This window comes from Sinocyclocheilus grahami, unplaced genomic scaffold (assembly GCF_001515645.1).
Source record: "Sinocyclocheilus grahami isolate Dianchi unplaced genomic scaffold, SAMN03320097.WGS_v1.1 scaffold10.1, whole genome shotgun sequence".
Taxonomy (NCBI): Eukaryota; Metazoa; Chordata; class Actinopteri; order Cypriniformes; family Cyprinidae; genus Sinocyclocheilus; species Sinocyclocheilus grahami.
In genome coordinates this window covers 2,926,002-2,943,880 of record NW_015505189.1, presented here as the reverse complement: position 1 = coordinate 2,943,880, position 17,879 = coordinate 2,926,002, and the positions used below count along the sequence as shown (strand labels likewise).

General features: G+C 35.9%; 1 protein-coding gene across 1 annotated transcript in view; it reads left to right on the top strand.

Moving 5' to 3' along the window:
* arrb2b (arrestin, beta 2b) overlaps positions 1–17,294 on the top strand; it is a 50,643-nt gene extending 33,349 nt beyond the window's left edge. The window contains exons 2-15 of the mRNA XM_016283695.1: positions 5,866–5,896; positions 6,506–6,566; positions 7,878–7,922; positions 8,083–8,279; positions 8,567–8,626; positions 8,792–8,859; positions 9,968–10,103; positions 10,362–10,446; positions 12,388–12,460; positions 15,024–15,161; positions 15,366–15,449; positions 15,541–15,617; positions 16,387–16,441; positions 16,522–17,294. Coding sequence (XP_016139181.1) covers positions 5,866–5,896; positions 6,506–6,566; positions 7,878–7,922; positions 8,083–8,279; positions 8,567–8,626; positions 8,792–8,859; positions 9,968–10,103; positions 10,362–10,446; positions 12,388–12,460; positions 15,024–15,161; positions 15,366–15,449; positions 15,541–15,617; positions 16,387–16,441; positions 16,522–16,615 — 1,204 coding nt within the window. The 3' untranslated portion in view covers positions 16,616–17,294. The remainder of the gene's footprint in view (positions 1–5,865; positions 5,897–6,505; positions 6,567–7,877; positions 7,923–8,082; positions 8,280–8,566; positions 8,627–8,791; positions 8,860–9,967; positions 10,104–10,361; positions 10,447–12,387; positions 12,461–15,023; positions 15,162–15,365; positions 15,450–15,540; positions 15,618–16,386; positions 16,442–16,521) is intronic.
* Positions 17,295–17,879: the final 585 nt, after the last annotated feature.

The following is a 17,879-nucleotide window of genomic DNA, read 5'->3' as shown; positions in this document are numbered from 1 at the left end:
GCACGGAGTGATGGTAGCATCTTCTCTTTCAGTATAGAGCAGTACATCTGTAAATTCATGATGGCATCAATGAAATGCAGCTCCCCGACACCAGCAGCACTCATGCAGCCCCACATAAGGACACTGCCACCACCATGTTTCACTGTAGGCACCATGCAGTTTTCTTTGTATTCCTCACCTTTGCGACGCCATACAGTTTTGAAGCCATCGGTTCCAAAAACATTTATCTTGGTCTCATCACACCAGAGTATAGAGTCCCAGTAGTCTTCATCTTTGTCAGCATGGGCCCTGGCAAACTCTAGGCGGGTTTTTTTGTGCCTGGGCTTTAGGAGAGGCTTCTTTCGTGGACGGCACCCATGCATGTCATTCCTCTGTAGTGTACGCCGTATTGTGTCACGGGAAATAGTCACCCCAGTTTGGCTTTCTACTTCTTTAGATAACTGCAGTGAACTTGCATGCCGATTTTCTTCAACCCTTCTCATCAGAAGACGCTCCTGTCGAGGTGTTAACTTCCGTGGACGACCTGGACATCTCTGTGAGATGGTTGCAGTTCCATCTTTATTAAATTTTTGTACCACTTTTGCTACAGTATTCTGACTAAGAAGTAAAGCTTTGCTGATCTTCTTGTAGCCTTCATCTTTCTTGTGTAAAGAAATAGTTATTTCTCAGGTCGTGTGACATTTCTCTTCCATGTGGTGCCATTGCTGACAGCATGAAATGGGAAGGGGTTTTCTTTAAGTAACACCCTTTTATAATCAACTGTCTGCTGGACACCTGTGTAATGAATAATTAGACTCACCTGTGGTTGAATTATTGTTAAATTAGACATTTGTAGTCTAAAATTTAGCTTTGCTCAAGACTTTCAGTGGGGTGTACTCATTTTTGCATCACCCTAATTTGAGTAAAACTGAAAATTTTGTTCTCTAAGTTATATTATTAACCTTACTTTCATGTTATAAGTTAAACAGATGTTATATTAAACTTGGTCTTGTCAACATTTTGGAAATTGTTTTTGTGTTCATTGAGATATTGTTTAAAATGTTACTTTTCAAACGCTGAGCACTGTATATAGAGCCACATTTCTGGGTCTATCTGTCTGTCTGTCGTTCTGTCTGTCGCTCTTTCGTTATGGGCACTGATTTCTGGAGTCTATCTTTTTTTTGGCACGGATTGCTTATGTGCACTCATTTCCAGTGACTGTGCACTTGTTTGGTTTAAAAAATTTTTTTTAAATTAATTTCTTATTTTGCTATATTTTCTCATAGGCATTAATTTCTGGATACGGTTTCATTTATCTCTTATTATTGTAATTACCTGAACCATAAACGTTATGTGGCTAATTATTGTGAAACTGCAGGTAAATTATATCATGACAGCGCTAACTGCAACACTGTCACAGGCCCTTCGCTAAATGACTGTTCTAAACTGTGACATGAAAGACAGCAGTTAAAGAAATGGTTTATTTTTGGGCCAGTCAGCTTTTAATGGCCATGCTGAACAATTTGGGCACGATGATATATTTTTTTAAATGCATTTTGCTAGTAAAAACTATGTATTTAGGACACGTCTACTACTGAATGGCCGTCAGTGGAAAAAAGATGCTTTTGTCTCCTTAATGACGTAGTTACAGCATCTTCCGTCAGTGGCCAGCGGGACCACCCCTTGGAGAAAAGGCTGTTTATAGAGGTTTGGAGTGGGATGCATAGATGACATAATGAAGTGAGGGATGGTGATTCAGAAAGCGAGAGAGGGAGCATGACTCTAAAAAAAAAAAAAAAAGAAGGGAAAGGAATAAAGAGGGAGAAAGCACATGCTGTTATTTCTCTGTCATTCGAAACAGATGGAGCTCTGGGATGCCACTCCTCTCAGAGCAGGGTGAGACTATGGATGTTCATTTCGGTTATTTTTCCTAACCAACAACTGACGCTCGTTAACCGATTGTTAACCGTTAACCGACAAGATTATTTTAAATTCGAATTGAATTAAATTAGAAAGGATAAGTGTCTGTGAACCGTTAAAAATACTAACATTTGTTTCTCTGAGATTTATTTTACATGCGCAAAAAGCAGCAAACAACAGAACATGAGGATTCACTAACTCATTTATACAACAGTACTTTAGTTTGAAGGACAAAACTCATAAAAATATTATCATAAAGCTAGGCTATGTATGTATATATATATATATATAAATATATAAACATAAATCTAATAATAAAACTATAAAAATAATAAATAGGCCTATACGAGAAATATATTTTTACTTGAATAATAAATTAATAAAACGAAAGAAAAACTGTGCAACAAGAAGCCTATATACAGAGTTTGTTCATTTTTGTGCTGCGCGAAAGGAAACCAGACCGCAGAAAGCAGCATCCTATTTTTTTTAGGCTTGTTTTACAAAAGCACAAAGATTTGTTTTTATTGTGAATGTACACAAATAAAAGCAAACCTTTTACAATTCTGATTATCTTTGACTAAAAGGAGTAGTTGCTTCCACTGTTAGAAGGAAAAAATTCAAGTGATTGTGCCGGTGCTGCACGCGCGCACACAGTTAAGGCTGATTTATACTCTACTCGTCCGCAAGTTCGCTTAGGTGCACGCGGCAAATATGACGTCATCGCGGTGTTGGGGGAAGTTCGCTTTGAGTGTGCGCAACGTCATTTCGCATGGCGGTGTGCTCAACATTTTTTTGTAACTTTCCGCGCAGCTCCGCTTCCGAAGATGCATGAGTTCAAAGCGACTCTAGCCGAACATGCACGTCTGTGCCGGCATTTGTGTGAAACAGAAGCAGTTTGATGTTAAGTTCAAACTCCACCAGGTGCAACTTTCAACGCTTTGAAGGAAAACAATATAGAGTTTTTTTTTTTGTTTGTCCAAGGCTTTTTAATTGAAGTACGTTTTATTTTTATTGTATTTATTGTATAGAATTTATTTAGATACTATTTGCTTAAAGTTGTCTTGGTTTTGATGCAAAATAAACACAAAAGCTTAAGATTATTTTAATCAGTTTGTACATAAAGAAATTATAAATTCATCAACTCATTCATCACGTGAGAAATCTCGTACCGGCAAATGGCTTCTTCTCACCGGTGGTTCCCAATGGTTTTAGAGGACAATTACTCCTCGTCGCCCCCTGTTGTTTCAAAGAATAGTACAACGGCGAACGCAACAAGTATAAAAGCCTTGACCGTATGGTAAGGTTGGGTACCAAACTCGGTACTTTTAAGGGTACTGACCGAATTGAGTTGGTACTACCGAGTACCGATTCACGTTAAATCAATTGGTGCCAAATTTCGGTACCTGAGAACGCATCTGGGCGCATACGCTACAGAGAGAGAAAGAGAGACCCTGTGACGTGATGTCACCCCTGCAACTCATTCAATCAACACACAGGGCAAGACGAAATGTTGTGAAGCGTGGTTACATTTCTAGGGCTGTATGGTTCCTGCGAAAACGCAGACGGGATCGCGGAGTCCATTCATAAAAACGTAATTTACTCTATAACGCGGAATGCCACGGAATTTGTCAATTTTGGACGAATAAATCAAAAGTAGCCACTGCCACTAGGCATGGGCCAGTATGAGATTTTGACGGTATGATAACCTTAAGCAAAAATATCACTGTTTCAAGATATCACGGTATTGTCATTATAGCTCTAAAATGTGTTATTTTTAAATGACTGGGTAAAAAAAAAAGAAACTTTTGCCGCTGAACACAATACATTTTGTTTTTGAGCAACATACAGAATATTAGGAACTGTAGAATTTGTTTGTTTTTCTTTGATTTGTTTCCTAAAAAGAAGAAAAATAAAGACTGACATCTTTATTTAACCTAAATCTGTAATTTACAGTTATATAATTCATATACATATCATTTCATATCATTTGGATATAATTTCATATACATCATTTGATTTAATAATAACCCAATTTGAAGCAAAAACAGAATGTTCTGACTAGCTTTGTGAAATTATACTACATACCTGAACAAAACAGCAGAAGCTCTGAATGAGATGCAGATTCACTCTCTTGACAGCAGGAGGCGCTTCTGGAACACCAGATACATAGTTTCCTTGGTTACCACTGTAAACAAAGCAGCGCTGTGCTGAAACACTGCTTTAATATGAACTATACAGACTGAGATGAGATTAAAAGAAAATACCACGTAAACTTTTCTGAAGACAGTCAGTTCCCCTCAGAAACACATTCATATAAACCCCCAAATCAGTATTGAGGATTTTCTTCCAATAGTTCGTGCATCATGAACAGTGAGTGATCTGCCTGCTGCAGTATTTTTCTCTGTGCGTCCGTCTTCAGTGTCTCAGGCGTTTACAGACTAAATATTTTCACATAAATGACATTTTGGAAAACGATTGCATTGCAACGCAGTTTGTGCAAGTTCAGAACAGAGACGAGTTGCTTGCAATAAGACAAAAAACGTCCGGTTGCCGATTGCGTAAGTTCCAGAATGACCCATGTGAATTTTGTAAAATAGAAGAAATTCTGCATTTTCAAATACATTTTAAATATGTTTATCACATGCATGGATACTGTAGGCTTCGACAGCATTGCACAGGCTTGCGGCGTAATATATTTGGAGTATGATGACAGTCATTTAATAAATATGTTGTCAACGAAAGAGGTTTTTAATATTTTATTATTATTATTATTAAATCTTTTATTTTACAGTACAGTAGTATTATTGCGATAGTAATATATTTCTTTATTGATGTGTTAATTTTTGTAATTTAAGTAATAAAAGAAAAATAATATTTTGAATAATAATAATAATTATAAAAAAATATATATATACAATATTATTATTATTTTAAAAAATCAATAAAGGAATAAATGACTGTATATTGTACTTTCCTTCTTTTTTTTCCTGATCCCATGCCTGTTCTCTGGGGAGATTTAAAATATTGCTCAAATTTTATTTTTTGCATGCAAATACCCTGGTCACTCTTTTCCATATAATGGAATTGAATAAAAACTCAGGCTGTCAAGCTAAAAAATAACAGCAATAAAATTGATCCATATGATGCTTGCACTATAACAATTTGATCCGTTCCTCACTTAAAGCTGTTGATTTTGTAAAACTTAGAATACAGTGCATCAGTCATATAGACCACTTATTTGATTTTTTTTTGTTTCTGATTCTGTTATGGTGTTTCTGGGTCCATTTTGTAGCTTAAACCCTCTAGATTTTATTCTTTGTAATGGCATGGGAAAGAATGACCAATGATTATTAAAATGTTTCCTTTTGTGAAAAAGTATATAACAATTTGGATATAGATTTATCGGCCAACATATCGGTTATCGGCTTTCAAAAATAAAGAATAATCGGTTATCGGTATCGGCCAAAATTTTCATATCGGTGCATCCCTAGTTTTTGTTTTTATCTTTGGATAATTTCTAGTTTTATTTATTTATTTTTATTGTTTTTTATTAATTTCCGTGTAAATTTTTTTGTGTTCTTCCCTTTATAAAACATTGCTGATTTTATTTTTTCTTTAGTTTAAACTATTTTGGTTCCTGATAAAGTTATTGGCCGACTGTTTAAAATTTTTATTTATTTAATTTTATTTTGTTTCTTCAGTTGTCAGGCGTTGAATTTGTACCCTTAATGGATGAAAAAAAAGTAAAAGTGATATTTCATATTCTGAATTCCACACGTTGCAGGATAGTGTAAACTGAGCTTCATTTGGAATACAAAGCCTTTCTGATTTACTGGATTTGGCATTGCATTGCCCTGGTCTTTCTGAAATACCACCATGGAACTTGTGCAGTTAATCTTTTCTTTAGACTTCCATGCTGCTAAAGACATCGTTTTTAATGACGTTCTCTCTTTCCCCTCATTACAGAGTCTTCAAGAAGTCCAGCCCCAACTGCAAGGTAAGATTCCCCAGAGTATGTTACGAGGTAGAAGGTGGGCTCTTCAGAGGTCTCAGTGGACCTTTTTCTTCCCTTTTCGGTCTCTCTCTTGCTTCTCCTCCCTCATTTTCTATCCATCTCTCTTAGTGTTTCTCTTCCCGTTCACTTCTTTAAGCTCCTTTTAATTGTGTGTCTTTAAACTCTTTTTTGATTTATTTGGTTGTTTGTTTGCTTTTGTCTTTTCATTCTTCTTTTGACTATTTCTTTATCAGTACAGTTTTGGTTATCACAGCATTATTTCCTCTATAATCTCTTTCTCTCGGCTTGCATTCGGGCCATTTTCCTCCCTACCTTATCTCTATCCCCTCATCTCATCTCTCGCTTTCATTCTCTATAATGTAAAGCGTGTTGCATGTGGAGGATGTGTTTCAACATCACGCCGTCTAGAAGAGTTGTCTTCAGGAAGGGAATAGATCATCTGGGGGTCAGCGTGGCATGCCTTGGGCTGTTTGTTATATTGTTTGTGTGCGAGTTTCTAGATAGAGGCACTGCATGCTTTTTGCGTTATCTCTAGGGTCTTTTGTGTAGCATGTTCAAACTTGTGCTTGCCTCTGATTTTACTCTTTCCAGCTCACCGTATACTTGGGGAAGAGGGACTTTGTGGATCATCTAGACCACGTGGACCCTGTAGGTAAGTCAGATGGGAGTTCCCGCTCAAAACATCTTGGGAGTTTTTGGTTGAACCACTCGACTTCCTTTCATGTCTTAGTAACATCAATTAACTATTGTTGAGGAGTTGTGTCTTTGTGGAGGCAGTTGATGTTGATGGACATAATGCTTTGTGCTTATACATGCTTAACTATATTATATTATAAGTTATATTATAAAAAAAACTATGATGCTATGAGATTTTTGGTTCCACACTTTGGAGGGAACATCTCTCACTCCCTGTTGCATGACAGCCGGTCACGGGAGACGTCAGTCGGGGAGATATAGACGTTTCACTCATTTTATTTGTGCGGGGAGATTAGCTCTATCAGGAGTATTACATATTGTAATGGTAATCTTGTACAAGCTAATTACAGGATACAAGATAATTGGTATAATGCTGTGTTAATGGCCTCTGTGATCTTAAAATCTTCTGGAGTGCCTTTCTAAACCTACCGTTCAAAAGTTGGAGGTTGGTAAGATTTACTACTTTGTTTTATTTTATTTTTTTATTTTTGTCTGGTTATGCTCACCAATGTTGTATTTGTTTAATCAATAAACCGTAATACTGTGAAATATTATTACAATTTAAAATATCTGATTTCTATTTTTATGTATTTTGAATTGTAATTTATTCCTGTGATGGCAAAGCTGAATTTTCAGCAGCCATTACTTCAGTGTCACATGATCCTTCAGAACTTATTCTAATATGCTGATTTGGTGCTCAAGACACATTTCTTATTATTATCAGTGTTGAAAACAGTTGTACTGCTTAATATTTTTGTGGAAAACACATACATTTTTCAGAGAATTACAGGATTCTCTGATGAATAGAAAGTTTAAATGAACAACATTTATTTGAAATAGAAATCTTTTGTAACCTTAAGTGTCTTTACTGTCACAAATTGAATGTGTCCTTGCTGAATAAAAGTATTAATTTATTTTTTTTTAAATACTGACATCAAACTTTTGAATGGTAGTAAATATGCAAAATATTTTTAGTTTTTACTTTGTGTTCTATGACTCAAATCATATTATTTTGCACATATATTTTTTAGTTAATGCTGTTCAAATACTGTGCAGACTGTGGACTCACAGTATATATAAATAAATAAAAAAATGTAAAGGAAAATGTAAAATTTTTAGTAATATTATTTATTTTAAAAAAAGTTTTACTGAATTAAAGTACTAATTTGACAGCATTATTTTTACTGGTACCCTTGCGGTTTCTCTTAGTCTGTCTTTTCGCTCTTCTTACTCACTCACTCACTCTGTGTATTTTGTCTGACTTTAGATGGGGTGCTCTTGATTGACCCAGAATACCTTAAAGACAGAAAAGGTAACACATATTGATTTACTGTATCTCCTGTTTTTTGTGCTGCCTGTAATGACTTTTTCTTTTTTTACAATAAATTATTTTAATCAAAACTGTTTATTATGTATTTATATATTAGTGTTTTTTCTCTTCTCTTCTCCACTGCTCTGTGCCTTTTTACCAGTGTTCGTGACCCTGACGTGTGCCTTCCGTTATGGCCGTGAAGATCTGGACGTGCTGGGCCTGTCTTTCCGAAAGGATCTCTTCATTTCCAGCTTCCAAGCATATCCCCCTCTGCCTGAGGAGCGCAAACCTCTCAGTCGCCTACAGGAGAGACTGCTCAAGAAGCTGGGCCAGAACGCATACCCCTTCAACTTCACAGTGACTCTTTACTTTTGCCTTTTCTTTCACTTACACATTTCAGTGCTTGTAATGTTCAGCTGTACATATGTGTTTTGAGCCAGTGTATATCTAGAGGGAAGCAGATTTGAATGCAAGACTATTATTGATACTCTTTTACACACCACAGTAAAAATGGAAACTTTACAGACCCAGTGAAATTCGCTAAAAACTTTCCTGTGTGACACTTAGAATTTTATATTCACTTTGTGTGAGTGACCAGATTGTGACCAAGTTAGTTTGCTAAAGTAATTTTATTTGTTGAACAGATTCCTCAGAACCTTCCCTGCTCAGTGACTTTACAGCCCGGCCCAGAGGACACAGGAAAGGTAATGAGGCTAGGAATGTGCAAAGCTACATCTTTTCAAAATCAACTTAAACTAGACGACTTTTTAATTAACCAGTGTATCCCTAAGCTACTTGCAGGCACACTTTGTTTAAAATGCCTTTTCTTTCCTTTAAGTGGTCATTTATCACTGTATTTTGACTTTTAGGCATGCGGAGTTGACTTTGAGGTCAGGGCATTCTGTGCCAAAACTGTGGATGAGAAGACTCACAAACGGTAAAGTGTCGCTCCTTGTGAGTTTCTTTTCTTTTTTCACTGTTTATTTACATTAAGTGGCCAGTTTACTTATCAGGTACAATATATTGGAAATATTTACCGGTGCATTATTGCGTCTTCTTCTTCCTATTATTATTATTTATTTTTCTTTCTTTCTTTTTTCTAAAGAAATTTGTGACCCTGGACCACAAAACCAGTCTTAAGTCGCTTGGGTATATTTCTATTTTTTATTTTTAATAGCCAAAAAAACATAGTAGGGGTCAAAATTATCGATTTTTCTTTTATGCCAAAAATCATTAGGATATTAAGTAAAGATCATGTTCCATAAAGATATTTTGTAAATTTCCTACCATAAATATATCAAAACTTAATTTTTGATTAGTAATATGCATTGCTAAGAACTTCATTTGGATAACTTTAAAGGCGATTTTCTCAATGTTTTGATTTTTTTTGCACCCTCAAATTCCAGATTTTCAGATAGTTGTATATCAGACAAATATTGTCCAATCCTAACAAACCATACATCAATGGAAAGCTTATTTATTCAACTTTCAGATGATGAGTAAATCTCAATTTTGAAAAAAAAAGACCCTTATGACTGGTTTTGTGGTCCAGGGTCACATTTATACTTTTTTCAGCAAGGATGTATTAAATTGATCAAAAGTGTCAGGAAAGACTTCCATTTCAAAGAAATGCTGCTTTAAAAGCAAAAAAGACTTTCTATTCATCAAAGTATCCTGGAAAAAATATCATGATTTCCAAAGAAATATTAAGCAGCACAACTGTTTTCAACATTGATAATAATAAGAATGTTTTCTTGAGCACTTAATCAGTGTATTATGTGAGGATCATGTGACACTAAAGATTTGCCATCACAGGATTAAATAACATGTTAAAATATCTATCAAATAGAAAACAGTTATTTTCAATTGTAATAATATTTCACAATAAAGTTTATAGACTTGTAGACTTCTTTCTAAAACATTAAAAAATTACAGACCCAAACTTTTGAATGGTAGTGTACATCTTTACTCGGATGGAGAAATGTTATGTGTCTTTGCAATGTCAGTACAACAGAATTTGTTTCTAACTGGCCTCTGCTTAACAGGAACTCGGTGCGGTTGGTCATTCGCAAGGTGCAATACGCTCCAGAGAAGCCTGGTCCACAGCCAATGGTGGAGACCACACGCAGCTTCCTTATGTCTGACCGCTCCCTTCACCTCGAGGCCTCGCTAGATAAAGAGGTGTGAACATGCATCTAGCCACAGGCAGACTTCTATTGATCTCCGCTAATAATTTATTGAATTGTCAAGTATTGATGTCTTTTTACTCGGCTGCTATTGAAGTTGCTCTTTTAGTTTCATTTTTCAGCCAAGTTTACTTTATTGCCTGAGTGTATAAAACAAATAGTGCAAACTAAGGACTACTAGGTAAAAGCAAATTAAGTTAAATATTAAGCACATTTATTAAAGGAATTGATTTGATTTCCTTCTTCTTTTCAGCTCTACTACCATGGTGAACCTATCAGTGTTAACGTTCATGTCACCAACAACTCCACCAAAACAGTTAAACGAATTAAAATCTCTGGTGAGGTGAACTTTTTTTATTTATTTTTTTACTTATATTTACAGTAAATGCTACAATCATTTACAACTCGCAAGTAAAAACACTGAATGTTTTTCACTGAGCGTTTAATGTTTTTATGCTTTAGAGTTGCATTTAGAAGTGCTAACATCAGCTAGCTTAAATCCTTTCCTCTTCCCCTTTTCCTTTCCTGTTGCTTTTGTCCTGCATCTGTATCTCGTGCAGGTGCAGGTACTCTTAATTTTTAAACGTTTGGGGTCGGTAAGATTTTATTAAGACTTTTATTTGATCATAAATACAGTAAAAACAGTAATATTGTGAAATATTATTACAGTTTAAAATAACTGCTTTCTGTTTTAATGTTTTAAAATGTAATTTATTCCTGTGATGAAGCTGACTTTTAGCAGTTATACAGCGTCATGCAATCTTTCAGAAATCATTCTAACATGCTGATTTGGTGGTCAAGAAGCATTTCTTCTAATCAATTTTGAAAACAGTTGAGATGCTTAATATTTTTGTGGAACTTGTGATGGAATTTTTTTTTCTAGTTTAGAAAGTTCAAAAGAACAGTGTTTATTTGAAATGGGGATCTTTTGTAACGTTTTACGTGTCATAACTGTCACTTTGTCAATTTAATTCCTATTTTATTCAGCAAATAAAAAATCTTGACCCCAAACTTTTCATTTTGATGTCATGTTGACTTCACGGGAACAATGCTTACTGCACGGTACACATGTATGTGATTGTAATGTGTTTTTTATCTATTCTTGTGTTGTTTAGATCATGCTTCTTTTGTTTACTTTATTGCCTGAGTGTATAAAACAAATAGTGCAAACTAAGGACTACTAGGTAAAAGCAAATTAAGTTAAATATTAAGCACATTTATTAAAGGAATTGATTTGATTTCCTTCTTCTTTTCAGCTCTACTACCATGGTGAACCTATCAGTGTTAACGTTCATGTCACCAACAACTCCACCAAAACAGTTAAACGAATTAAAATCTCTGGTGAGGTGAACTTTTTTTATTTATTTTTTTACTTATATTTACAGTAAATGCTACAATCATTTACAACTCGCAAGTAAAAACACTGAATGTTTTTCACTGAGCGTTTAATGTTTTTATGCTTTAGAGTTGCATTTAGAAGTGCTAACATCAGCTAGCTTAAATCCTTTCCTCTTCCCCTTTTCCTTTCCTGTTGCTTTTGTCCTGCATCTGTATCTCGTGCAGGTGCAGGTACTCTTAATTTTTAAACGTTTGGGGTCGGTAAGATTTTATTAAGACTTTTATTTGATCATAAATACAGTAAAAACAGTAATATTGTGAAATATTATTACAGTTTAAAATAACTGCTTTCTGTTTTAATGTTTTAAAATGTAATTTATTCCTGTGATGAAGCTGACTTTTAGCAGTTATACAGCGTCATGCAATCTTTCAGAAATCATTCTAACATGCTGATTTGGTGGTCAAGAAACATTTCTTCTAATCAATTTTGAAAACAGTTGAGATGCTTAATATTTTTGTGGAACTTGTGATGGAATTTTTTTTCTAGTTTAGAAAGTTCAAAAGAACAGCGTTTATTTGAAATGGGGATCTTTTGTAACGTTTTACGTGTCATAACTGTCACTTTGTCAATTTAATTCCTATTTTATTCAGCAAATAAAAAAATCTTGACCCCAAACTTTTCATTTTGATGTCATGTTGACTTCACGGGAACAATGCTTACTGCACGGTACACATGTATGTGATTGTAATGTGTTTTTTATCTATTCTTGTGTTGTTTAGATCATGCTTCTTTTCTCACGTTTTCCCTTGAGGTGCTCTTGTGCTCGTGTAGTTTAGTGTGAATGTCAGCTGTCCCGCCTGTGATTTAATTGTGTTTGGTTTGTGTAAGCTCCCTCCTGACCCTGGTAACCCCGCAGTGTATCCCTGCTCTCTCCCCACAGTGCGACAGTATGCCGATATCTGTTTGTTCAGCACCGCACAGTACAAATGTCCTGTGGCTCAGGTAGAAGCTGAGTAAGTAGCCCTCTGTTCCACTTTCTCCATCTCTCTCTAGTACTCTGCCCCATCTTCACCTCCCTCATATTCAGTCCTCCGTCATCTTTCCGTATGATCTCTTCTGATTTAAAGGGTCTTGCTTCTGATTTTACCTCAGTCGTCTCTTCTTGCTCAGCCTTTGTTGCTGTAAAGTAGGAGTGTGTTCAATACACATCTCACCAAGGTTTTTGTGTGGTCAGAATAGATTTGTAGTAATTACAGAGATAGTCCACCCAAAGATAAAAATCATCGTCATTGACTGAACTGAACCTCTTGTCATTCCAAACCTCTGACTTTCTTCTGTGGAACACTGAAGAATGACTTCCATTGTATGGTCAAAAATATAATGGAAGTCAAGGGGAACCAAAAGGGTTTTGTCTTCCACAGTAGAAAGAAAGTCATATGGGTATGGAACCACATGAGGTTGAGTAAATGAGGACTGAATTTTCATTTTTGGGTGGCCTGTCCCTTTAATGTTTATTGTACATTACCAAGGTGCCTCGAAATATTTTCACCCATTGAATCAAGCTGTTGCTAAAGCTGAAGCCATGCTTGTGAAATCACCTGTTCTGTGGAAACTCCAGTTTATTCTTGTTAAAAAGATTTGCTCCTTCCCTTCCAAATACCTAAGAGCGACTCTACCCTTGTTAATAACTTAAAGTTGGACCGGTCTATGGCCTTCTCAGCCTTTCTGTAGTGTTCATTCCGGCTTTTAATAGTAGCATCCCTTTGACGTGACACCAATTGCCTCAATCCCTTCGTCCCTCTGCTGACAGTCCCATGATGGTCCCGTCTCACCTCATAGTCAGTAGTCTTTTAGTGCTGATAGGACTACGAAGACTGTTCTCTCTCAGTGCTACAGGTTACAGATGTGGTTCTTTACTCCCATGACACCTACAGCAAATCTGTGGGCCGACATTCATCATGGTGAGTCTCATATCTAACTGTTGGTTTGGCTCCTGTGACCCTGAGCCCATCCCTGGTTGTAGATGATGACTCTTGGACCCCTTTTTTCCAACTTCTCCATGAGATGAGGCATTGTTGCTCCTCTTTTACCCCCCAAAATAAGGACTGTAGCTGTCCTTTTTTGCTTTTTGTATTGTCCGGAGATGTTCTGTTTTTTGAGGTCAACTGCTAGTTTAGCTTCTAGCTTGATTGACCCGGGTGGTTGCCCTGTATTCAGCTTTTTTGACATTAACTCAGATAAACAAATGATGTATGGGTAGCATACTAAAGATACTTGAATATATCTCTTTTCCTCTTTATCTGTTGTCTTTTCTTCACCATATGTTCTCCTGATCTTTAGTCCTAAAGCATTGTTTATGTCCCCATAAACTCCAGTTTACAGTTTGTCAAACTAGATTGTCTTTTCTGATCTCATCCAAAGCGCTGCCTAATCCAACACATGCAAGATGCTTTATGGGATTGCTATGGATTGGCACACAGACATGTCCTTATGATCTGATAAGGAACACTGAATTAGGTGTCCTTAAATGTCACACGTTTGAAAGCTCTAGACTCTGTAAACAGCAGTCTCTGACCAGATTATTTTATTTAGCCAGAAGACTTTGAGGCGCTAGTCAGTCATTTTGCATGTTCACTTGGCAGCCCTTATGTGTGACGCAGAAAGCTTAGTATTATGTGGTTTATTATGTGATTGTGAGTATTGGTTTATTAGTTCTAGAACAGCTACCATCACTTACAGTAGGGATTTTTTTAAAGTTTTGATGCCACAGACCCTCAAATATAATCTTCTTACGAGAGGCAATCTATAGAGGCAAATTTACTGTAAAGGTTTTTTTTTTTGTCTTTACTGTAAGATAAAATACTTCTTGATTTGATCAAGTGATTTCTATTGTTTAGAAATCAGAATGAAAATGTAATACTGTCTGTAAAAAAAAAGAAGTGTATATATATATTTAAAGTTTTGATGCCACAGACCCTCAAATATAATCTTCTTACGAGAGGCAATCTATAGAGGCAAATTTACTGTAAAGGTTTTTTTTTTGTCTTTACTGTAAGATAAAATACTTCTTGATTTGATCAAGTGATTTCTATTGTTTAGAAATCAGAATGAAAATGTAATACTGTCTGTAAAAAAAAAGAAGTGTATATATATATTTTTTTTTTTTTTACTTTTCCACAGACCCCATAGCACCCTCTAGTGGTTACCTGGAATAATAGACTACTATGTTGATGAAGTTGATTGAAATCAATCCAAAGTTCCAATATAGATTTTGCCTTGTTTTATGTATAGTCTCACTATCAGTGTTATTGTAGTATTATTTAAATACTTACAGTATTTGTTAATATTTAAATATATTTATAAATTTATACTTTATTTTTCATTTTAATTATAGATTAATTTAACCTCCATTCACCCCCAAAAATACATTTACCCACAATTTTCACCATATACAATTTTAACCTATTTTTACTGAAGTACTGAAGACTAAAAAAAGTTGCACAATATGGCCAATGCTTGTTTTTCTAATATGCATAAGGCACAAGACTCACTCTCTTTTGTTTTTGCCGTGTGCAGTGACCAGATGTCACCCAGCTCCACGTTCTGTAAGGTGTACACACTCACCCCCACACTGAGCAATAACCGAGAGAAGAGGGGTCTGGCTCTGGATGGACAGCTAAAACACGAAGACACCAACTTGGCCTCCAGTACCATGTAAGTGGCCTTCAGCTGACACCCGTTCATCACATGCAAAGGCGAAGCATTTTGAGCTTTATTACATTTTAGAGGTTTTTGTTCTTACAGAGTTAACCCAACCCGTGTGTCCATAAACCCTCGAGCAGAACCTCTCAAACAGCTGGTTTGGTTTTTGTAACCAAAACATCTGTACATTCAGCATGTGTTTCCCTGTGCTTACAGAGTAAAGGATGTGTCCAATAAGGAGGTCCTGGGAATCTTGGTTTCCTACAGAGTTAAAGTCAAGCTCGTGGTGTCTCGTGGAGGGTGAATATGTCATTTGACAAAGAAATAATTCAGACTTGTATATTTGTACAGAACATCATAGCACTGAATCCAAACACTTCTGTTTTGTTAGTGATGTGTCGGTGGAGCTGCCTTTTGTCTTGATGCACCCAAAGCCCTCCGAACAGCCCAACTCTAGACCGCAGTCAGGTACCAGCTCAAGTTTGTCATTATACATTCATTTTATTTTATATAATCTCTTTATTGATCATTTTTAAACATGTATATTGAAATATCTGATAGCTGATATTTAATTATAGCTTTTTCTGGGGGTTTTTGTCACAATAAAACAACAGCAACAACTTAAAAACAATGTATTACTATTATTATTATTATTATTATTATTATACACTTGACCCATATAGAAATATATATTTTATATTTTTTTTAAATGTCTGATAACTACCTTTTTTCTGCTTTTTGAAACAACTCAATAATCATTAGACTACACCAGTAGTAATAATAATAATAATTAGTAGTAGTAGTAGTAGTATGTTGTTGTTGTATTGGTGTAGTCTGATTATATAGTGAGATTATTGTTGTTATAAATGGTTTTAAATAATTGATTTTTATTATTATTACATTATATTTATGCAAAGTTGTTTTGAGTAACAATGACAGCATTACATTAAACGTGATATATGAATGTGTATATAAAAATATGAATGTTTCGCAAATTAGCATTGTCCATGCTAGCTTTAAACATAATACTGGTAGTATAGTTCAATTTTGAATGATAAGATATTATCATATCAACTTAATATTACTGAATTATTATGAGCATGTTTTCGCATATGTCTTGTATGATGAGTTTTGATGATGTAGGTGTAGTTTTGATTTAACTTTGGGAAATTATGTTTTGCATGCTTTTCCTTTTGCACAGATTGCCTAATTCTTTTCTAATCCCTGTCGTCCACAGCTGTGCCAGAGTCAGATGTCCCTGTGGACGCCAACCTCATAGAGTTTGAAACAAAGTGAGTTGGCTGTGTGTCTCGTTCACAGAATGAAACTCGTTTGTTTGTGTAACATAACTCTCATTTCTTTTTGTCTTCAGTAATTTCTCACAGGATGATGACTTTGTGTTTGAGGACTTTGCAAGGCTCAGGCTGAAGGGAATGAAAGATGAAGAGGATGATCACTTCTGCTAACGGCCCCTTCACACACACATGACACCGTGTGAAGGGCGACAGGGGTGGGGTGTCAACCTGCCAGTACTCTCATACCTCTGCTCCACTGGGCCCATCTGATAGAGTGGCGCACTTACTGATATTTTCAGAGCCTCCTTTCTTTCCTTCACTCCTTCTTTGTCTGTTGACTCCCTTTCACACCATTTTAGCATCTGTGAGGTGGTCTTTTAATTGACCTCCTGTTTCTCTGGTCACATGAACCACTTCACTGGGATGTTTATTTGTTGGATAAAAAGATTGAGAGAGAAGGAAACAGAGGGAGAAACTGATGTTAGATGGGTCATCTAAACATCAATGCATTGTTGGTGGGCAAAGGGTCCATTCAGGGGTGATTTTTTTTTCTTTTCTTTTTTTTTCTTTTTTTTTCGTTCTTTACCTTTTTGATTTCTTGTCATCATATTCCCACTTATATATCAAGTGGGCATTAATAGCTATGTAATTATGATATATGTTCTATGCTATTTCATTGTACAGTACATACACTGTTCACAAACACCATAGGGAAATTGAGTTTGGTGTTAATTTTATTCCATTTTCCTAGACCCGTAATCCAATCCATCCATACTTGCTTATCAGCTTTAGGCCCGGTTTCACAGACAGGGCTTAGACTAAACCAGGATTAGGCCATAGTTCAATTAGGACATTTAAAGGGTTAGTTCACCCAAAAATGAAAATTGGGCTGTGTTTTACTCACCCCAGAGCCATCCTAGGTGTATATGTCGGAGTTATATAAAAATGGTCTTTGATCTTTCAAGCTGTTTAATGCCACTCAGCGGGTGTTGCATGCATCAGTCCAAAAGAAGTTAAATAAAAAGTGCCCATCCATTAAAAAAAAGTGTCTCACACGGCTCTGGGGGTTGAACAAAGGCCTCCTGTTGTGAATTGATGCATTTTTGTAAGAAAAATATCCATATTAAAAACGTAATAATCACTTGAATCTAGCTTGCGCTCACTGTTGTAAACGGAAGCAGCTCCGGGCGGATGACGTATGAGTTCGGCTTTGCGCATGCGCTGCTCAGAAGTGACGAACGCGGAAGCGCAGGGGAGAGATCAAAACAAAACACCGGTCACTTATTAGAAGTACAAAACGAGGATTTGTAAAGAAGAATGTTGGAGAATTTTGATATAAGCCAAGAGGAGACTGGTTTTCCTTTGCTAAAGTAAGGAAACTTTGCTTCCTTTGATCCTGTAAACAAACGTTGATTTTCACGAGACTCACCTGCGC